This window comes from Pelophylax lessonae (genome assembly GCF_965119305.1).
Source record: "Pelophylax lessonae genome assembly, chromosome: 3".
In the NCBI taxonomy this organism is placed as follows: domain Eukaryota; kingdom Metazoa; phylum Chordata; class Amphibia; order Anura; family Ranidae; genus Pelophylax; species Pelophylax lessonae.
In genome coordinates this window covers 528,613,150-528,631,427 of record NC_138770.1, presented here as the reverse complement: position 1 = coordinate 528,631,427, position 18,278 = coordinate 528,613,150, and the positions used below count along the sequence as shown (strand labels likewise).

The following is an 18,278-nucleotide window of genomic DNA, read 5'->3' as shown; positions in this document are numbered from 1 at the left end:
TTCGCTGTTGCCCCGCCCACGTCTTCTGTTTCTCCTGCCATCTCCACTGTTACCACGCCCACGTGCCCTGTTTCTCCTCCCTTCTCCACTGTATCACCCAGCCCGCTTCACACTTTCAGCGTCTTTCCTCCAATCTCCCCTGTTACCACGCCCACGTGCCCTGTCCCTCCTCCCATCTCCGCTGTGTCACCCCGTCCGTTTCCACATTTCCAGTGTCTCTTCCCATCTCCGATCTGATACCCCGCCCACGTGCCCTATCTCTCCTCCCACCTCCACTGTTACCCCGCCCACGTGCCATATTTCTCCTCCCATCTCCGCAGTTACCCCGCCCACGTTCCCTGTCTTTACTCCCTGTCACCAAGCCCGCTTCAACACTTCCAGCGTCTCTCCTCCCATCTCTGCTGTTACCCCGCCCACGTGCACCATCCCTCCTCCCATCTCCGTTGTATCACTCCGCCCACCTCCACACTTTCACTGTCTACCTTCCCATCTCAGCTGTATCGCCCCGCCCACTAAGCAACTCTCTTCTCCTGCGTCACCGCGCCCACATGCCCTGTCTCCTCTCCTAGCAGCGCTGTGTCTCCTCCCATCTCTCTGAGTCACCCCCCTCGGACCCACCCACAGACGGGCGGAAGCGGAAGAGCAGTGTGTATTGGTGTATTGTGCTGTGACTACTGTCACTGTAGTTTTGTGTGAGGGGACAGAGATGGCCGCTCAGTTGCCCAGCATTCCGCCACAGTTCAAGACTATCCAGCATCACCTGAGGACAGCACAGGAACATGAGAAGAGGGACCCTGTGGTGTCTTATTACTGTGAGTAATTCAGCTGAGTGTGCCTGATGTATGCTCTCACCCAGCCAGTCTCCTGTATGCTATCCAAGCTCACTTGTAAACAAAAGACACGTTTTTCTTTTCAGTCCTTTGTGTTTGTATTATCTCTGGGATGTTTTCTTAGTCTAGGTTCACACTGGTCTATGTGTCACCAGTCACTGGTGCATGTGTCTAGTCACTGGTGCATGTGTCTAGTCACTGGTCTATGTGTCACCAGTCACTGGTGCATGGGTGACACTGCATGTGATTGGCAGCGGGATCACATTCCTCTGCACATCGCATGCGATGTCTGTGTGCTGCGATTTGAGCCATGCATTTTGTATGGTTTGCATCGCATCTGCACCAAAACGGATCCGGAACCTTTTTTCCCCTGTACCTGAATTGCATTGCATGGGTTTTCAAACCCATGTGATGCAATTCTGGCAATTTAACGTCACCCCAAAACAGATCGTAATCTAACACAGTATTTATCAACCTTTTTTCAGTGAAGGCACCCTTTACAATTACGTCTCAAGGCATTCCATTCTAAAATAAAAAAAAAAAAAAAAAAAAAAAGGAAACTAATATTTTTACATATCGCAGCAACATCCATGCACATTGGACACCCAAAATTAGAGGTGAAATATCCTTACAAAGCACATCCACCTTTGCACACTGGTACTCTCCCTCACTTAGCTAACGGGACCCCAGTGCTGAAAGAGAGGAGCAGAGGAGGGTCAATCTAGGGTGTTCTCAGACACCTGACACCTGATCAAGCAATTATGTAATTGGTTCTTAGACACTGCCATCTTGCCTACGCAGTGCACAATAAAAACTCGTGGCTTTGTTTAACAAGAAGGCAGATCTGATCAACCCACTTGTTGGCAATTTTTGTACAAATTGGGGAATGGGATGATATGCGGACATACGGAACGGATGACACAAGGGTCATCCGTGTCCGTGAAAAAATAAATAAATAAAGTGCCGCAGCGGAATAGAAAATCGGAGCGGCCGTGTGAAAGAGCCCTAAGGGAGAGTTATCTTTTTTCTATCTGCCATTGTGGAGATTTCCCTTCACTTCCTGTACCATATCCAAAACAGAGGAAATTTCTGCAAAGTGGGGGTCCTCAGAACTAGTGTCCCCATTGGAAGATTTTCCCTCTATTCCTGGTCTGCCGACAATCCAATTCTTTTAAGGCTAGTTTATGCTGGCATTTCTTTCTGCGTTCAACTTGCTCTTCAGAGAGCATTTGACAGGTACTGAGGGGGTGTTGTATTGCCTTCTCACTGCCTATCTCAACCCTTTACACCACACAAGGACCACAGGCTGAATTCGACCCACTAGACCTTGGCATGTGGCCCTTCCAATCAATTTGGAATCCAGATCGCGGGCGGAACTCCATTTGGCCACCTACAGCTATCAGCTTCCGCACCCAACTGTCACTCGTAAACACAGAAACCTTTTGTATCTGCAAGGAACAGCTTTGAGTGACTTTAGGATGTAACAAATCCCTCATGGCGGGGCACAGTTGGAATAGCTCTCCAGAATCTAGAGAGAGAACAATCTCCCTGCAAGGCAGCACCCCTTGCACAGGGAGGTCTAACAGAGCGAAATACATGGGTAGTAGAGAGAGCCACCTACACAGGGAGGCATAACAGAGCCAAATACACAGATAGTAGAGAGAGCCACCTACACAGGGAGGTATAACCGAGCCAAATACAAGTGTAATAGAGAGAGCCACCTACATCGGGAGGTCTAACAGAGCCAAATACACAGGTAGTAGAGAGAGCCAAATACACAGGTAGTAGAGAGAGCCGCCTACACAGGGAGTTATAACCAAGCCAAATACAAGGGTAGTAGAGAGAGCCGCCTACACAGGGAGGTATAACCGAGCCAAATACAAGTGTAGTAGAGAGAGCCACCTACATCGGGAGGTCTAACAGAGCCAAATACACAGGTAGTAGAGAGAGCCAAATACACAGGTAGTAGAGAGAGCCGCCTACACAGGGAGTTATAACCAAGCCAAATACAAGGGTAGTAGAGAGAGCCGCCTACACAGGGAGGTCTAACAGAGCCAAATACAAGGGTAGTAGAGAGAGCCGCCTACACAGGGAGATATAACAGAGCCAAATACACAGGTAGTAGAGAGAGCCGCTTACACAGGGAGGTCTAACAGAGCCAAATACAAGGGTAGTAGAGAGAGCCGCCTACACAGGGAGGTCTAACAGAGCCAAATACAAGGGTAGTAGAGAGAGCCGCCTACACAGGGAGGTCTAACAGAGCCAAATACATAGGTAGTAGAGAGAGCCGCCTACATAGGGAGGTAAAACCGAGCCAAATACAAGGGTAGTAGAGAGAGCCGCCTACACAGGGAGATATAACCGGGCCAAATACAAGGGTAGTAGAGAGAGCCGCCTACACAGGGAGGTCTAACACAGCCAAATACACAGGTAGTAGAGAGAGCCACCTACACAGGGAGGTCTAACAGAGCCAAATACAAGGGTAGTAGAGAGAACCGCCTACACAGGGAGATGTAACAGAGCCAAATACACAGGTAGTAGAGAGAGCCACCTACACAGGGAGATATAACAGAGCCAAATACAAGGGTAGTAGAGAGAGCCACCTACACAGGGAGGTATAACCGAGCCAAATACAAGGGTAGTAAAGAGAGCCACCTACACAGGGAGGTATAACACAGCCAAATACATGGGTAGTAGAGAGAGCCGTTGACACGGAGGTAAAACAGAGCCAAATAGAGGGTTATTAGAGAGAGCCACCTACACAGGGAGGTAAAACACAGCCAAATACAAGGTTAGTAGAGAGAGCCGCCTACACAGGGAGGTATAACAGAGCCAAATACACGGGTAGCAGAGAGAGCCACCTACACAGGGAGGTATAACACAGCCAAATACAAGGGTAGTAGAGAGAGCCGCCTACACAGGGAGGTATAACCGAGCCAAATACAAGGGTAGTAAAGAGAGCCACCTACACAGGGAGGTATAACCGAGCCAAATACAAGGGTAGTAGAGAGAGCCCAAAAATTCAGCCCAGCGCTCACTCCGAATGGGAAGACTGGCGTGTTGCTCTCTTCAGGCAGGGAACTCCAATACGGGTACATAGAAAAGAAAGAAAGAGGAGGCGCAAACACCTAGTGCATTACCCGTGGTCAATTTGCAAATTGTTTAATAAAAAATGCCAAATGCATACTCACAGACGTAAAGATAAAAACATGTTACAAGAATCCACCATGTGTGAACTGGGACACGTCCTTCAGTCAGGACCGCTAACGCGTTTCGGGGGTCTGGCCCCCTTCCTCAGAGACATTTTTTATTAAACAATTTGCAAATTGACCACGGGTAATGCACTAGGTAGTAGAGAGAGCCGCCTACACAGGGAGATATAACAGAGCCAAATACACAGGTAGTAGAGAGAGCCGCCTACACAGGGAGGTCTAACAGAGCCAAATACACAGGTAGTAGAGAGAGCCACCTACACAGGGAGGTCTAACAGAGTCAAATACAAGGGTAGTAGAGAGAGCCGCCTACACAGGGAGGTCTAACAGAGACAAATACAAGGGTAGTAGAGAGAGTCACCTACACAGGGAGGTATAACCGAGCCAAATGCAAGGGTAGTAGAGAGAGCCGCCTACACAGGGAGGTATAACCGAGCCAAATACAGGGTAGTAAAGAGAGCCACCTACACAGGGAGGTATAACAGAGCCAAATGCAAGGGTAGTAGAGGGAGCCACCTACACAGGGAGGTAGAACACAGCCAAATACACAGGTAGTAGAGAGAGCCGTAAACCTAGGAAGAGGGAGTGCACCGCTAAACCCTGCACTCTATATGCAGTCCATCCCTGAACTCAGCACTCTGTATGTAACACACTCCTGAATAACAAATAGTAGATACTGTGGGGTTTATTTACTAAAGGCAAATCCACTCTGCACTGCAAGTGCACTTGGAAGTGCAGTCACTGTAGATCTGAGGGGGACATGCAAGGAAAATAAAAAACAGCATTTTTGCTTGCACATGATTGGATGATAGAAATCAGCAGAGCTTCCCCTCATTTCAGATATTCCCCCTCAGATTTACAGGACTGCTCTTCCATGTGCACTTGTAGTACAGAGTGGATTTGCCTTTAGTAAATCAACCCCATAGTCTTACAGATATAACTGGCCCTTTGAGGGCAGCCATACTGCTGCTGTGGCCGGCAATGAAATACATTTTAACACCCCTGCCTTACACCTACTAGTGCACTGCAACCGTATGCACAGTACGCAGTTGTGGGGCCTTCCCATTCAGCGGGGATCATTTTTGCCTCGTTGCAATGCAACTCATCTTTTGTGCGGCATTTGTATTCTCTTCTCAGGTGTCTTTGCTGTTTAAGTAGGAGGGGTTGGGGAAGGAGGGTAGAAAAATGTGGCTCTGTTTTTTTTTTTTTTTTCACCCCCCCAAACACAAGTGTAAGGCAGGCCATACTGGATTTGAATCTCGGCCAGTTCAGCGGGAACCATCCGAGATTTGAACCATTAATAGGCAGGCTGAATGTACCAAGTTGATCGATCGAAAAATGTTTCAATCGGTTGAAAGTGCAGTTGCTGCACTACTTTTGGCAATTTCAGGTGCGACTTCAATAGACAACTGTCCATGAAGCTGCACAGATGTCTTTCATGTCGCACCCAAAGTCGCACTGACATGCAGCTTTGAATTCATGCAATTTCAGATGAAGTCGCACGATTTCAAAGCTGCATTTTTCCATAAACTTGTGGCAATTTTTTTTTCAAAAGACTTGTCATACCTCATAAAATATACGGTGGGGTGTTTGCTTTCCAAAATGGGGTAATTTTTGTGGGTGTTTCCATTTTTCTGGTGCTCCAGGGCCTTCAAAAGTGTAATGGGTAGTCAAGAAATTAGATGTGTAATTTACGTCTCTAGAACACCTATTACACTTTTGAAGGCCCTGAAACACCAGTACAATGGAAACGCCCACAAAATTGACCCCATTTTAGAAAGAAAGCACCCCACGTGTATTCTATGAGGCATAACAAGTCTTTTGAACATTTTTTTCCCCACAAGTTTTTGGAAAATGTGGAAAGAAAATTAACTCTTTTTTTTTTTTTTTGGCATGAAGTTGTCTATTTATAAGATATTTCTAACACACAACATGTACATGCCAAAAATTACACCCCAAAACACATTCTGCCCCTCCTCCTGAGTATGGTGATACCACATGTGTGACTTTTTCACAGCCTAGCCACGATATATCGAGGCCCGATCTGCACTTTCCCCGATATATCGGAATCGGCCCCTGAGGTTACCGATATTGCCGATATTTCGGGAAAGTGCTTGTACCGGAGTGATGCCTGAAGCTAGAGGCATCACCCCGGTACTGGCGTCGAGCCGCATCGGTTGTCATTACAAGAAGCGGGAGGGGACGCCCCCCCTCCCGTCACCTTCGGCAGCTCGCCCGGGTCTCCCGTCCCACCGGGAGACCCGGGCATCCTGCCTGCATGGCCACCAAAGACCCGATCAGAGCCGCATTCGGTTCTGATTGAGTCTTCATGTACTCGGAAGTGATGTCATGACATCACTTCTAGGTATTTGGCGCCAAATTAAAAAAAATGACATCATTCAAAACAGCCAAACTTGACGTTTTGAATGCTTTTAAGTGCAGAGGAGGGGTTTGTGGTCTTTTAGACCCCCAGATCCCTCCACAAGAGTACCTGTTAAAAAAAAAAAAAAATGTTTTCATTTTTTTTTTTTTTTTTTAACTGTCTGAAAATATCGGCCGATACCGATATGCAATGACCAAAATTTCAGTATCGGCAATAAAAAAAAAAAAACGATATCAGTCGATCACTAATAAATACACATCTAATTTCTTGACTACCTATTAACCTTTTGCAAGGTGCTGATGACACTGTTGTGGCACTGATGAGCACTGTGATGGCACTGATGAGCACTGTGATGGCACTGTTGTGGCACCGATGAGCACTGTAATGGCACTGATGTGGCCCTTATGAGCACTGTGATGGCACTATTGTGGCACTGACTAGCACTGTGATGGCATGGCACTTATGAGCACTGTGATGGCACCTGACAACGTCAGATGTTCTAGGGACATAAATTACACATCTAATTTCTTGACTGCCTTTTAAACTTTTGTGAGGCACTGATGAGAGCATTGCAGGGCACTGATGTGGCCCTGTTATGGCACTGTGATGGCACTGATGTGGCTTGGATAAGCACTGTGAGGCACACCAATTGCAGCTGTCTCCTGCTGCTGCAGGGTGTCTCTCTCTCCCCTTTCGCCCAAAGTATCGGTGTGAGGAACGGAGAGAACTGAACCGGACATTACGCCAGTTTGTTGACATTGTTGTCATTTGACGGAGCAATGGGGTGGTAAAGGGCCACTGTGAGTGGCCCTTTATCCTGATCCTTGATGCGCTTCAACAATCCCATGGACCCAGCCACCAGGGACACGTCTAGAAGCACGGGAGAACGTCAGTAGCCCTCCCAAAACTAGTCGGCCACACTGTAGACGTCATTTGGCTATAGCGCGGTCGACAAGTGGTTAAAGTGGTTGTAAACCCTTACATATACCCAGTGACTGGCCTCTGGTGATACACAGAGATGTAACTAATTCCCCTACATAAATTGTACCTGTCTATCTGCAGTCTTCTCTACATCCATTCAAACTCCAGTTTTTTTAAAGGTTGTCTGATGTGTCAAAAAACAGGGGAGGAGAGCTAAATTACACACAGCAGAGCTCAGTGAGGAGAGCTCTGAGAACTGATTGGAGGGAAGGGACACACCCATCTCCACATAGCATACAGGAACAGAGATGAGACTCTCCTTCACAGTCTGTGTGCTGAATTTCTCTCCTCTCTCATCTTTTTTTCTCTTGGTATCAAGAAAAGGGGATAGGCTTTGTTTATATTTCATGTCCAAGGTTTACAACCACCCCCATTAAAAAAAAAAAAAATCACATTTTGTTGCTTTACAGCCTAAAATAAAGACAGAGACAGTTTTTGTTTTAGCCAGTTGCAACTTACAACATCCAAGTGAAAGATATAACACCAACGTGTTGGGAAAAAAAAAATTCAAAAACCGAATCAGTTGGAAAAATGATCACCTCCCTCTCCTAAAAATTACACTCAATCAGTTGTAGCTAATCACCTTCTCAATGGCACACTAAGCCGTTTTGACTTTCAACTGTGACCAGTTGTGGTCATTTTGATTAGCTCAGCATGAAAAGAGCTTTCCTGGAACATTTCCATCCCTGATAGTGCAACTGAAGCAAACAATCAACCGTGGATGGCAAGGCACTGTCTGGGATCTCCGGGATAAAGTTGTGGACAGGCACAAATCAGGAGATGGATACAAAAAAATTACAAAGTCTTTATCAATGCTGGAAGCACAGTGAAATATATTATTAGGAAGTGGAAGATATTTGATAGAACATAGACCCTCCCTGGATCAGGACGGCTCTCCAAACTGAATGAAAGAGCCAGGAGGAAACTGGTCAACGAGGCCTACAGCAGCTCTGAAGCAGTTGTGGGAATTTATGACAAAGAATGGTCATTGTGTGCATGTGACAACAATATCACACGTTCCCCCACAAATGTGTCTTCTATGGTAGGGTTACAAGAAAAAAGCCACTCCTCCAGAAATGCCACATGTAGTCACAACTGAGCTTTGCCAAATCGCACCTTGAAGATTTTAACCACATGGAAAAAGGTGTTATGGTCAGATAAGACTATAAAATTTAATTATTTGGCCTGAACACCAAACGATATGTCTGGCGGAAATCCAATACAGCTCACTATCCAAATAATACCATTACACTACATGGAGGTGGTAATATCCTGTTATGGGGGTGTTTCTCTGCAGCTGGGACTGGAGCATTAGTCAGGATAGAAGGAAAAATGGATGGGGCAAAATACCGTCAAATTGTTGAGGAAAATCTGCTGCATTCTGCTAGAAAGTTGGCAAAGGGAAGAAGGTTTACCTTCCAACATGGTAATGACCCAAAGTACACAGTGGTTGAAGGCTAAAAAGGTGAATGTACTTGCATGGTCTAGTCAGAGCCCAGACTTAAACCCCATTGAAAGTGGAATAACTTGGAGACAGCAGTCCACAAACGGTTACCAGCAAATTTAACTCAGCTTGAGCAGTAATGTAAAGAAGAGTGGGCAAATGTTGTCAAGAAAGCCTAGATGTACAAAGTTAGTAGAGACGTATCCCTACATACTTAAGACTGTAATTTAAAGCAAAATGTGGTTCAACAAAAAACTGACACAAGGGGGGTGATCCTTTTTCCACCTTTTAATGATTCTATTTTTGAATTTGAATTTTTTTCTGACCTGTTGGTGTTCTGTCTTTTACTTGGATGTTAAAAGTTGCACTAAGTAAATACAGCTGGATAAAACAAAAACTGTGTCTATATTAGTTTCAGGCTGCAAAGCAACAAAATGTGATTCATTTAAAGGGGGTGATTCTTTTCTATAGCCACTGTATTTATACCCTTTATGGACCAGAACATTTCCACTATGGGCCTGTTTATTTAGTGATACCGTTGTCTTTACTTGAAGGTATAGTCCACGTTTAAAAAAAAAAAAAAAAACACATTTATTATTTATTGCATTGGAGTCTTTAGAGCATTGCAACTGCAATCAATGCATAACAGCTATTATGCACAGGCCCCTACAGGCTCTTCTTCCAGTCCCAGGTCTGTACGGCTGGTGCTTCTGAAGACGTAACGTTTATGATGAAACGCGTCAAGATGGGACACACGTTGCAGTATGTTGTTGTTAGGTGGAACACAGGCTGACACCAAGCGGGTCCGGCTTACACTGCTCCCATTGTACAGTGCAGAAGCCCACACGGGAGGCTTTTTGAATCATTCTTTATGCATAGTCTACTATAGAGGCTTTTAATAAATGCAATCAATGCGTTGATGAGGAGTCCATTCTTTGTTTTTTTTTCTTCCTCTTTTTTTGCCATTACCACCTCCCCTTTGGAAGCTCTGATCACCGCTAGAAGGGTACATTGGGAACCGGCTGGAAAATCTACCCTGGTCACAGAGACCACCACCGTTTTCTTTTTTTTTACTGATCCTCTTGTCGTATGACAAGGTGGGTCAACAACATCTGGTGAGTGCGGACCTTTACTTTATTGCTCACATATGGTGTCCCCCCCCCCCCCCTGCGGACTATATAACATTGTATATTTTCTTTAACTGATGTCATCCACAGGTCAAATCTTAAATTTTACATAATAATGAAACCGCAAATACATGGGGAAAAAACGCTTTAGATACCCATACATGGATCGAAAAATGATCCCTGCTGAACCGGCCAAGATTCAATCCATCTATGGGCAAGCTGATTGTACCTAAGTGGATCGACTTTGCGGATCGGGTGGACAGATTACTGGGTGGGGCTGGGGAAGACCCGGCTATCATGGTACACGTGGGTACCAATGACATGGGCAGAGGAAGATGGAGAGTCCTAAACAATTTCAGGGACTTAGAAGCCAAGTTGAGGAGTAGGACCTCCAAGGTAGTATTTTCAGAAATACTACCTGTACCTCAAGCCACACCAGAGATGCAGCGGGAGATTAGGGAAGTTAACAAGTGGCTGAGGAGCTGGTGTAGTAAGGAGGGTTTCGGGTTCCTTGAGAACTGGGCCAACTTCATTCGGCCACCGGCTCTTTGGTAGGGACGGATTGCACCTAAATGGGGAGGGTGCAGCCGTACTGGGTGAGAAGATGGCCATAAAGTTAGAGGGGCTTTTAAACTAGGTGAAGGGGGGGAGGGTACAGATGTAGAATTAGCCAGTGATAAGCAAGATTCAGAGGGTACAAATGGGGACATTAGTGGTAGGGTGTTCAGAGCTCCTAAACCCAGGGTGGGTATGGGGAAAAATCACAAGAGCAGCCTAAAAACATCAAATGAGGATATATGTAACCGGTCAAAATTAAGAGGTTTGTATACCAATGCCAGAAGCCTGGCCAACAAGATGGGAGAGCTGGAGCTGCTGATGTTTGAGGAGGACTTAGATTTTGTGGGGATAACAGAGACTTGGTTCGACAGCTCTCATGACTGGATGGCGACCATTCAGGGGTATTCCCTTTATCGCAGAGATAGAGAAGGTAAAAAAGGGGGAGGGGTATGTCTGTATATTAAGAACAGTGTGCAGGTAAATATGAGGGATGATATTAATAATGGAACTATAGACGAGGTAGAATCCCTATGGGTAGAACTTCAAAAGGAAGGCACGGTGGCAAAGGTAATATTGGGCGTATGCTATAGGCCCCCCAACCAGAGGGAGGAGGGGGAGGCGGACCTCCTTTTACAGATAGGATTGGCAGGATGGGAAATGTCATTATAATGGGGGACTTTAATTATCCAGATATAGACTGGGCAAAAGGAACCGCACACTGCAGTTCCTAAATGTTTGGCAGGACAATTTCATGGGTCAGATGGTGAATGCACCGACAAGAAACAATGCAGTACTCGACCTACTGATTACAAACAATACAGACCTGCTCACGGATATAGAAATACGGGGCAACTTAGGAAACAGTGACCATAGGTCAATTTAGTTTCAGTATTAATCATAGTAATAGGAAACATAAGGGTAATATAAGAACACTGAATTTCAAAAGATCCAATTTCCCAAAACTGCACTCTCTGCTAGAAAATATCAAATGGGATAGAACCCTGGGAACAAAGAACACGGAGGAAAATGGGAGTGCTTCAAGAGCATACTTAACAAAGTTGGCCAGTGCATTCCAAAGGGAAATAAATTTAAAAGAGCAAAACTAAACCCTGGGTGGCTAAACTCCAAAATAAAAATGCATATTAATGCTAAAGAAAAGGCCTTCAAAAAATACAAGACTGAGGGGTCATTGGCAGCATTTAAGCATTACAAAGAGTGTAATAAGAAATGTAAAGACGAAATCAAGGCGGCTAAAATAGAACACAAGAGACATATGGCAGAATAGAGTAAAAAGAACCCCAAGAAATTCTTTAAGTATATAAACAGTAAGAAAGCGAGGCCAGAACACATTGGCCCCATAAAAGACGACAAAGGAGATTAGGCCACAGAGGACAGGGAAAAGGCGGTAGTGTTAAATAATTTCTTCTCTTCAGTCTTCACAAAAGAATTGGGGGGCTACACTAACCCAGCTTGTAAGGCCAAACTAAATAACACACCTCAGGAAGTGCCGCCATGGCTAACAGAAGATAGACTTAGAACTAAACTAGAGAAACTTAACATAAATAAATCCCCGGGACCGGATGGCTTGCACCCGAGGGTTCTTAAAGAGCTCAGCCAGGTGATTGCCAGACCATTATTCTTGATCTTTAAGGATAGTTTACAGATGGGCATGGTGCCAGCTGATTGGAAAAAAGCCAATGTGGTACCAATATTTAAAAAAGGGCAGAGATATATCCCGGGTAACTATAGGCCGGTCAGCCTAACATCAGTAGTCTGCAAGATTTTCGAGGGGATGTTAAGGGACCATATACAAGACTTTAGTAATGAAAATGGTATTATTAGTAGTAATCAGCATGGATTCATGAAAAATCGTGCTTGCCAAACCAATCTATTAACCTTCTATCATGAAGTGAGCTGCCATCTAGATAAAGGTAAGCCTGTGGATGTGGTGTATCTGGACTTTGCAAAGGCCTTTGACACCGTTCCCCACAAACGCTTACTGTTCAAACTAAGGAAGGTAGGTATGGACCATAAGGTGAGTACCTGGATAGAGAACAGGGGAGAGTGCAAAGGGTGGTGATTAATGGGGAGTACTCGTATTGGGCGGGTGTGGAAAGTGGGGTCCCCCAGGGTTCTGTCCTGGGGCCAATCCTGTTTAATTTATTCATAAATGATCTAGAGGAGGGGATATCTAGCACAATCTCAGTATTTGTGGATGATACTAAACTAAGCATGCCAATATCTTCTATGCAGGATGTGGAAACCTTACAAGCGGACCTGAACAAAATAATGGGGTGGGCAACTACATGGCAGATGAGGTTTAATGTTGAACAATGTAAAGTAATGCACTTAGGTGCCAAAAACCAGAAAGCAAGCTACTCACTGGGGGGGAACCTCTGGGTGAGTCTCGGATGGAAAAGGACCTGGGGGTACTGGTAGACAACAGGCTTGGCAGTGGCATGCAATGCCAAGCCGCTGCAAGCAAAGTCAACAGAATACTGGGATGTATAAAAAAGGGGATTCACTCCAGAAATAAAGAGATTATTCTCCCTCTCTACAAGACCCTGGTCCGGCCACATCTGGAGTATGCTGTCCAGTTCTGGGCACCGGTCCTCAGGAAGGATGTGCTGGAACTAGAGAGTCCAGAGAAGGGCAACAAAAATAATAAGGGGAATGGAGGACATCGGCTATGAGGAAAGACTACAAGTACTGAACTTATTCTCTCTGGAGAAGAGACGATTGAGGGGGGATATGATATCAATGTACAAATACTGTACTGGCGACCCTAGCATAAGGAGCAAACTATTCAGAGAAAGGGAATACAATAAAACATGTGGCCACTCACTAAAACTAGAGGAAAGGCAGTTTAACCTTTAAAATACGTAGGGGGTTCTTCACTGTAAGAGCAGTAAGGATGTGGAATTCTCTTCCGAAGACAGTTGTATCAGCAGGGAGCATCGATAGTTTCAAAAAACGATTAGATGGGCACCTTAAAGACCACAACATACAGGGGTATACAATGTACGGTTAACAGCAAACACACACACATCATAGGTTGAACTGAATGGAATGATGTCTTTTTTTCAACCTCACTAATTATGTAAGTATATAACTATGTAACAACCTGCCTGTCGGATTTTTTTCATGCAATCGCTGCCAGCGGCTATAGCTGCCGGCATTGATCATTGTGTCCTGCTGGCCAACCCCCCCCCCTTCCAGCAGAACACGTTATGACTGAGGCACTGAGTGTATTGATGGGGGAAATCAAGTGATTTTCTTTTCCTCCATCCATGTAGCCATGACAACTCCTGTATTTCTCACATGACAAGTTTGTTTTTAAATGGCAACTGAATTTTTCCTTAAGTAAACCCCCACCCACCGCCATGACTATGTAATGCATTTGCATTAGACTGTGAAATGCATTTGCATTAGCAATAGAAGGCAGCCGGGACATTTTCTTTGCAAGACCTGTCAAATCCTGCCCTCAGTTGTTTTAAAGAGAATCAGAAGACATACATGTGATTAGCAGGGCACACCTGACAACATAACACACTGCATTATTGTGGTATACTGTACATATGCTGGATGAATCTCCTCCTTCTTTTTTTTTTTTTTTTTTTTTTGCTTTAATTACAGCTTACCGCAGGTATAATGATCAGCATACTTCTCTTGATTGACAGCCAAAAGACAAGACACACTAATGCCCCGTACACACATACCGATTGTCAGCCGTAAATATTCGGCCGACGACCGATCGGCCGATTGTAGGCTTGTTAGTATGATGTTTCCGACAGCGCATTTTCGACCGAACAGAATCTGTCGTGCAAGCATTAAAAATTTTGTTGGCCAGCACCAGAACGGCTGATTGTTCGCCAGTCAGTACAGATTTCGGCCGACAGACAGCAGATTAGCAAGACTGGGCATGCTCAGAAAAGAAAAAAGACAAGGTGTGCAGTCTTTTGCAGTTTTCAACAGACACGACAGCCCTGGACAAAAGACGGCCGATCGTTTGGCCAACGAATAAGAGTTCATGTAACAGCTTCTCTTTAACTTCCTCATTCAGATATTAATGCATAAGGTCTGCATACAGCCTTACTAGGTAGGCTAGGATGGGAACTCCTGCCTGGTAGCTTTCCTTTAAAGGTGCACTCCAGACAAAATTGATTATAATGTTCTTGGATGTATAGAGGAAGCACAATTAGCTTTCGTAGTATTCACTTTTTAATCCAGGCATTGCCGTAAAGCTCCAGATCATCCCGCTACCTTTAGTCAGTAATATGGTGATTCTAGAACATAAAGGAGCTCCAGCCCCCCCCCCCCCCCCCCAAAAAAAAAAAAAAAAAAATTTTTTAAAGTCAGCAGCTACAAATACCGCAGCAGAAAAGTGTGTAGAGTGTGCAAACCATCAAATAGTATAAATAGATAAAATAATGCACACACGTGATAGAGGAAAAGTCAGCATATCATCTGAGAACTATTCATCACTGGCAGAGGTCGGCAGGCAAGCGGCTGGTGTTATGCAGAGTTTGGCAGGGAAGCTGTTGGGTTGATATGAAGGAAAGCACTTGGAAGAGTTGGAACGCGGGCCTGCTGACTTTTCCTCCACGCGTGAGTGCAATATTCTATCTATTTATACTTTTTGCTGGTTTGCACACTCTACACTCAAATGGAGGCACCCTCTGCTCTTTTCTGCTTTCTTGTTTACTAGGTTTGCTTACGACCTATACAGGGGAGTTGCTCCTTTCCTCTGAGGGTCCATATTCCAGAACGTCCATTACCCTTTTTCCTCACATCCACCCTATTGCATTTCTGGGATGCTAAATCAGCGCTGTAGTCTATTTCTTACAAATACTGTAGCTGCTGATCATTAACCACCTCAATACTGGGCACTTAAACCCCCTTCCTTCCCAGACCAATTTTCAGCTTTCGGTGCTCTCGCACTTTGAATCACAATTACTCAGTCATGCTACACTGTACCCAAATGAATTTTTTATCATTTTGTTCCCACAAATAGAGCTTTCTTTTGGTGGTATGTATTCACCGCTGGATTTTTTATTTTTTGTGATATAAGCGAAAAAATAGCGAGAAAAAAAAAATTATATTTTCTATTGTCTGTTTTAAAAGAAATCCAATAAAATCAAATTTTGTCATAAATTTAGGCCAGAATGTATTCTGCTACATGTCTTTGGTAAAAAAAATCCTGCTAAGTGTATGAAAATAGGTTTTTGTGAAAGTTAGAGCGCCCTCAAGCTAGGCTACGTATCATTAAAAATGTAACAGTCCTGATGTACTGACTACCTATCTCATTTCTTCAGGCCCTAAAATGTCAGGAGAGTACAAATACCCCCCAAATTACCACTTTTTGTAAAGAGGACAGTCCAAGGTATTTAGTAAGAGGCATAGTGAGTTTTTTTTAAGTTGCAATTTTTTGGCCACAATAGTTTTGGTAATGAAGATTTTTTTATTTTTTTTTTCCTACAAAATTGTTAAATTAACAAGGTATTTCTCACACATGACATACATAAACTTACAAATACACCCCAAAATATATTCTGCTACTCCTGAGTATGGCGATACCACATGTGTGAGACTTTTCCACAGCCTGGCCACATACAGAGGCCCAACATTCAAGTAGCACCGTCAGGCGTTCGAAAGCCATAAATTACACATTTCATTTCCTAACAACCTATCACATTTTTGAAGGCCCTGGAGCACCAGAACAATGGAATTACCCACAAAATGACCCCATTTTGGAAAGAAAACACCCCAATGTATATTCTACGAGGCATGATGAGTATTTTGAAGATGTCATTTTTTTTTCCAAAAGTTTTTGGAAAATATGGAAAAAAATAAAAACTTTTTTTTTTTTTACACAGTTGTCAATTTTATAAGATATTTCTAATACATAGCATGTACATAGCAAAAATTACACCCCAAAATGCATTCTGCTACTCGTCCTGAGTATGGCGATACCACATGTGTGACACTTTTCCACAGCCTGGCCACATACAGAGGCCCAACATCCAAGTAGCACAGTCAGGCTTCTAACACATAGCATGTACAGATCAAGAATTACAACCCAAAATACATTCTGCTGAGCAAAGGGTAAAAAAAATGATTACCTGTGGTTTTAGCAGGCACGAATACGGTCCCAGCACAGGAAAAGCATTGGTCCAGGCAGCCAATGGAGATGTTCAGGAATTTTTCAGGCAGCAGGCAGGGATATGCCAAAGTATTGGTCCTGGCAGTAGTTCAGTTAGCAGGCATAGTCATGGCCAGTTCAGGTGGCAGGCATAGGCATGGCCAGTTCAGGTGGCAGCAGGCAGCACTATAAGGCTTGGGGGCCTTGGTCAGGTAAGACCTGAGGACAGGGGTAGAGGCTTCTCCCACCCAAATCTCTTTGAAGCCTCCGAGATCCAGACCCTAATCCGAGAAAAACCTGGAGAAAAAAAAGTTTTCCCCACTCGGAAATTCTATTCTGGAGCCCCTCACCTGTGTGAGACCCCTGTGTTGAATAGTACAGTGGCAGAGCAAATAATCAGTTCCAGGAGGCAGGCAAAAAGAATGGTCATTCAACAGTCCGGGTCATACACAGAAATAGCAGATAGTGGAAACTGGGAAAATGTCTTTACTAATAGTGTACTGAAGTGTGATAAACACGATAGCACCCTACAATACAGAGGCCTGGCTGGGAGGGACATTGGGGACAGTAGTATCTGGTGTCGCGGCAAATTCCTCTACGTGAACATACACAACATTTTTTTTGGTGTCTGCGGCCTGTGTGGGTAGGAGGGAGGATATCCGGGAAGTGCCTTTCATGAAGTCTGGCTAATGCATCAGAGCGAATTTGTTCAGGGGGGTGGCCATGGGGATAGAGAAGGGCCATGATAACGTCCTCTTGAAATCTTAAATAGGTTGGGGATCCTTGGGTACACTTGGAAAAAATGACATAGGAATAGAACAGGGCTAGCTGAATTATATAAATGGCGACTTTTTTTATACCAGAACAGCGATCTCCTGGTGGCCAAGTAGGGCTGCATCAGCTGGTCGCTCATATCCACCCCCCCCATGAATAGGTTATATTCATGGATGCATTTTGGCTTCTGGATGGGACCTCGTCTTGTCTGAAGTTCCACCAGGGTGTCCTCATGTATTGTGGAAAGGATGTAGACGTCCCTTTTATCTTTCCACTTCAGAGCTAGTACCTCTTCATTGCGCATACTGGCTTTTTCCCCCCAATTTAATCTTTGGCTGATCAATCTCTGTGGGAAGCCCTTGTGGTTGGACCGTGTTGTCCCGCAGGCAACAGTCTTTTTTAGGTATAGATGGCGGAAAAGTGGGAGACTTGTATAAAAATTGTCTACATATAGGTGGTAACCCTTCCCAAACAGTGGTTCTATCAGCTGCCAGACGATTTTGCCACTTGTCCCGATATAGGTAGGGCACCCAGGGGGGTTTATCTGACTGTCCTTTCCCTCATAAATTTTGAAATCGAAAATGTAGCCCGTGGCCCTGTCGCATACTTTGTAAAACTTTACCCCATATCTGGCACGTTTACTTGGGAGGTATTGTTTTATTCCAAGCCTTCCGGTGAAGTGGACTAGGGATTCATCCACACATGTTTTTATCAGGGGTAAACATTTGCTTGAAGCTGGAGCAAAGAATTGATTAGGGGCCGAATTTTGAATAATTTATCATAATTTGGATGATTTCGGGGGAGGCACTGGGCATTGTCGTTGAAAT

General features: G+C 44.6%; 1 protein-coding gene across 1 annotated transcript in view; it reads left to right on the top strand.

Moving 5' to 3' along the window:
- The first annotated feature begins 536 nt into the window (after nucleotides 1-536).
- The window catches only part of VTA1 (vesicle trafficking 1), a 389,921-nt gene continuing 372,179 nt past the window's right edge, over nucleotides 537-18,278 (top strand). The window contains exon 1 of the mRNA XM_082251499.1: nucleotides 537-812. Coding sequence (XP_082107625.1) covers nucleotides 707-812 — 106 coding nt within the window. The 5' untranslated portion in view covers nucleotides 537-706. The remainder of the gene's footprint in view (nucleotides 813-18,278) is intronic.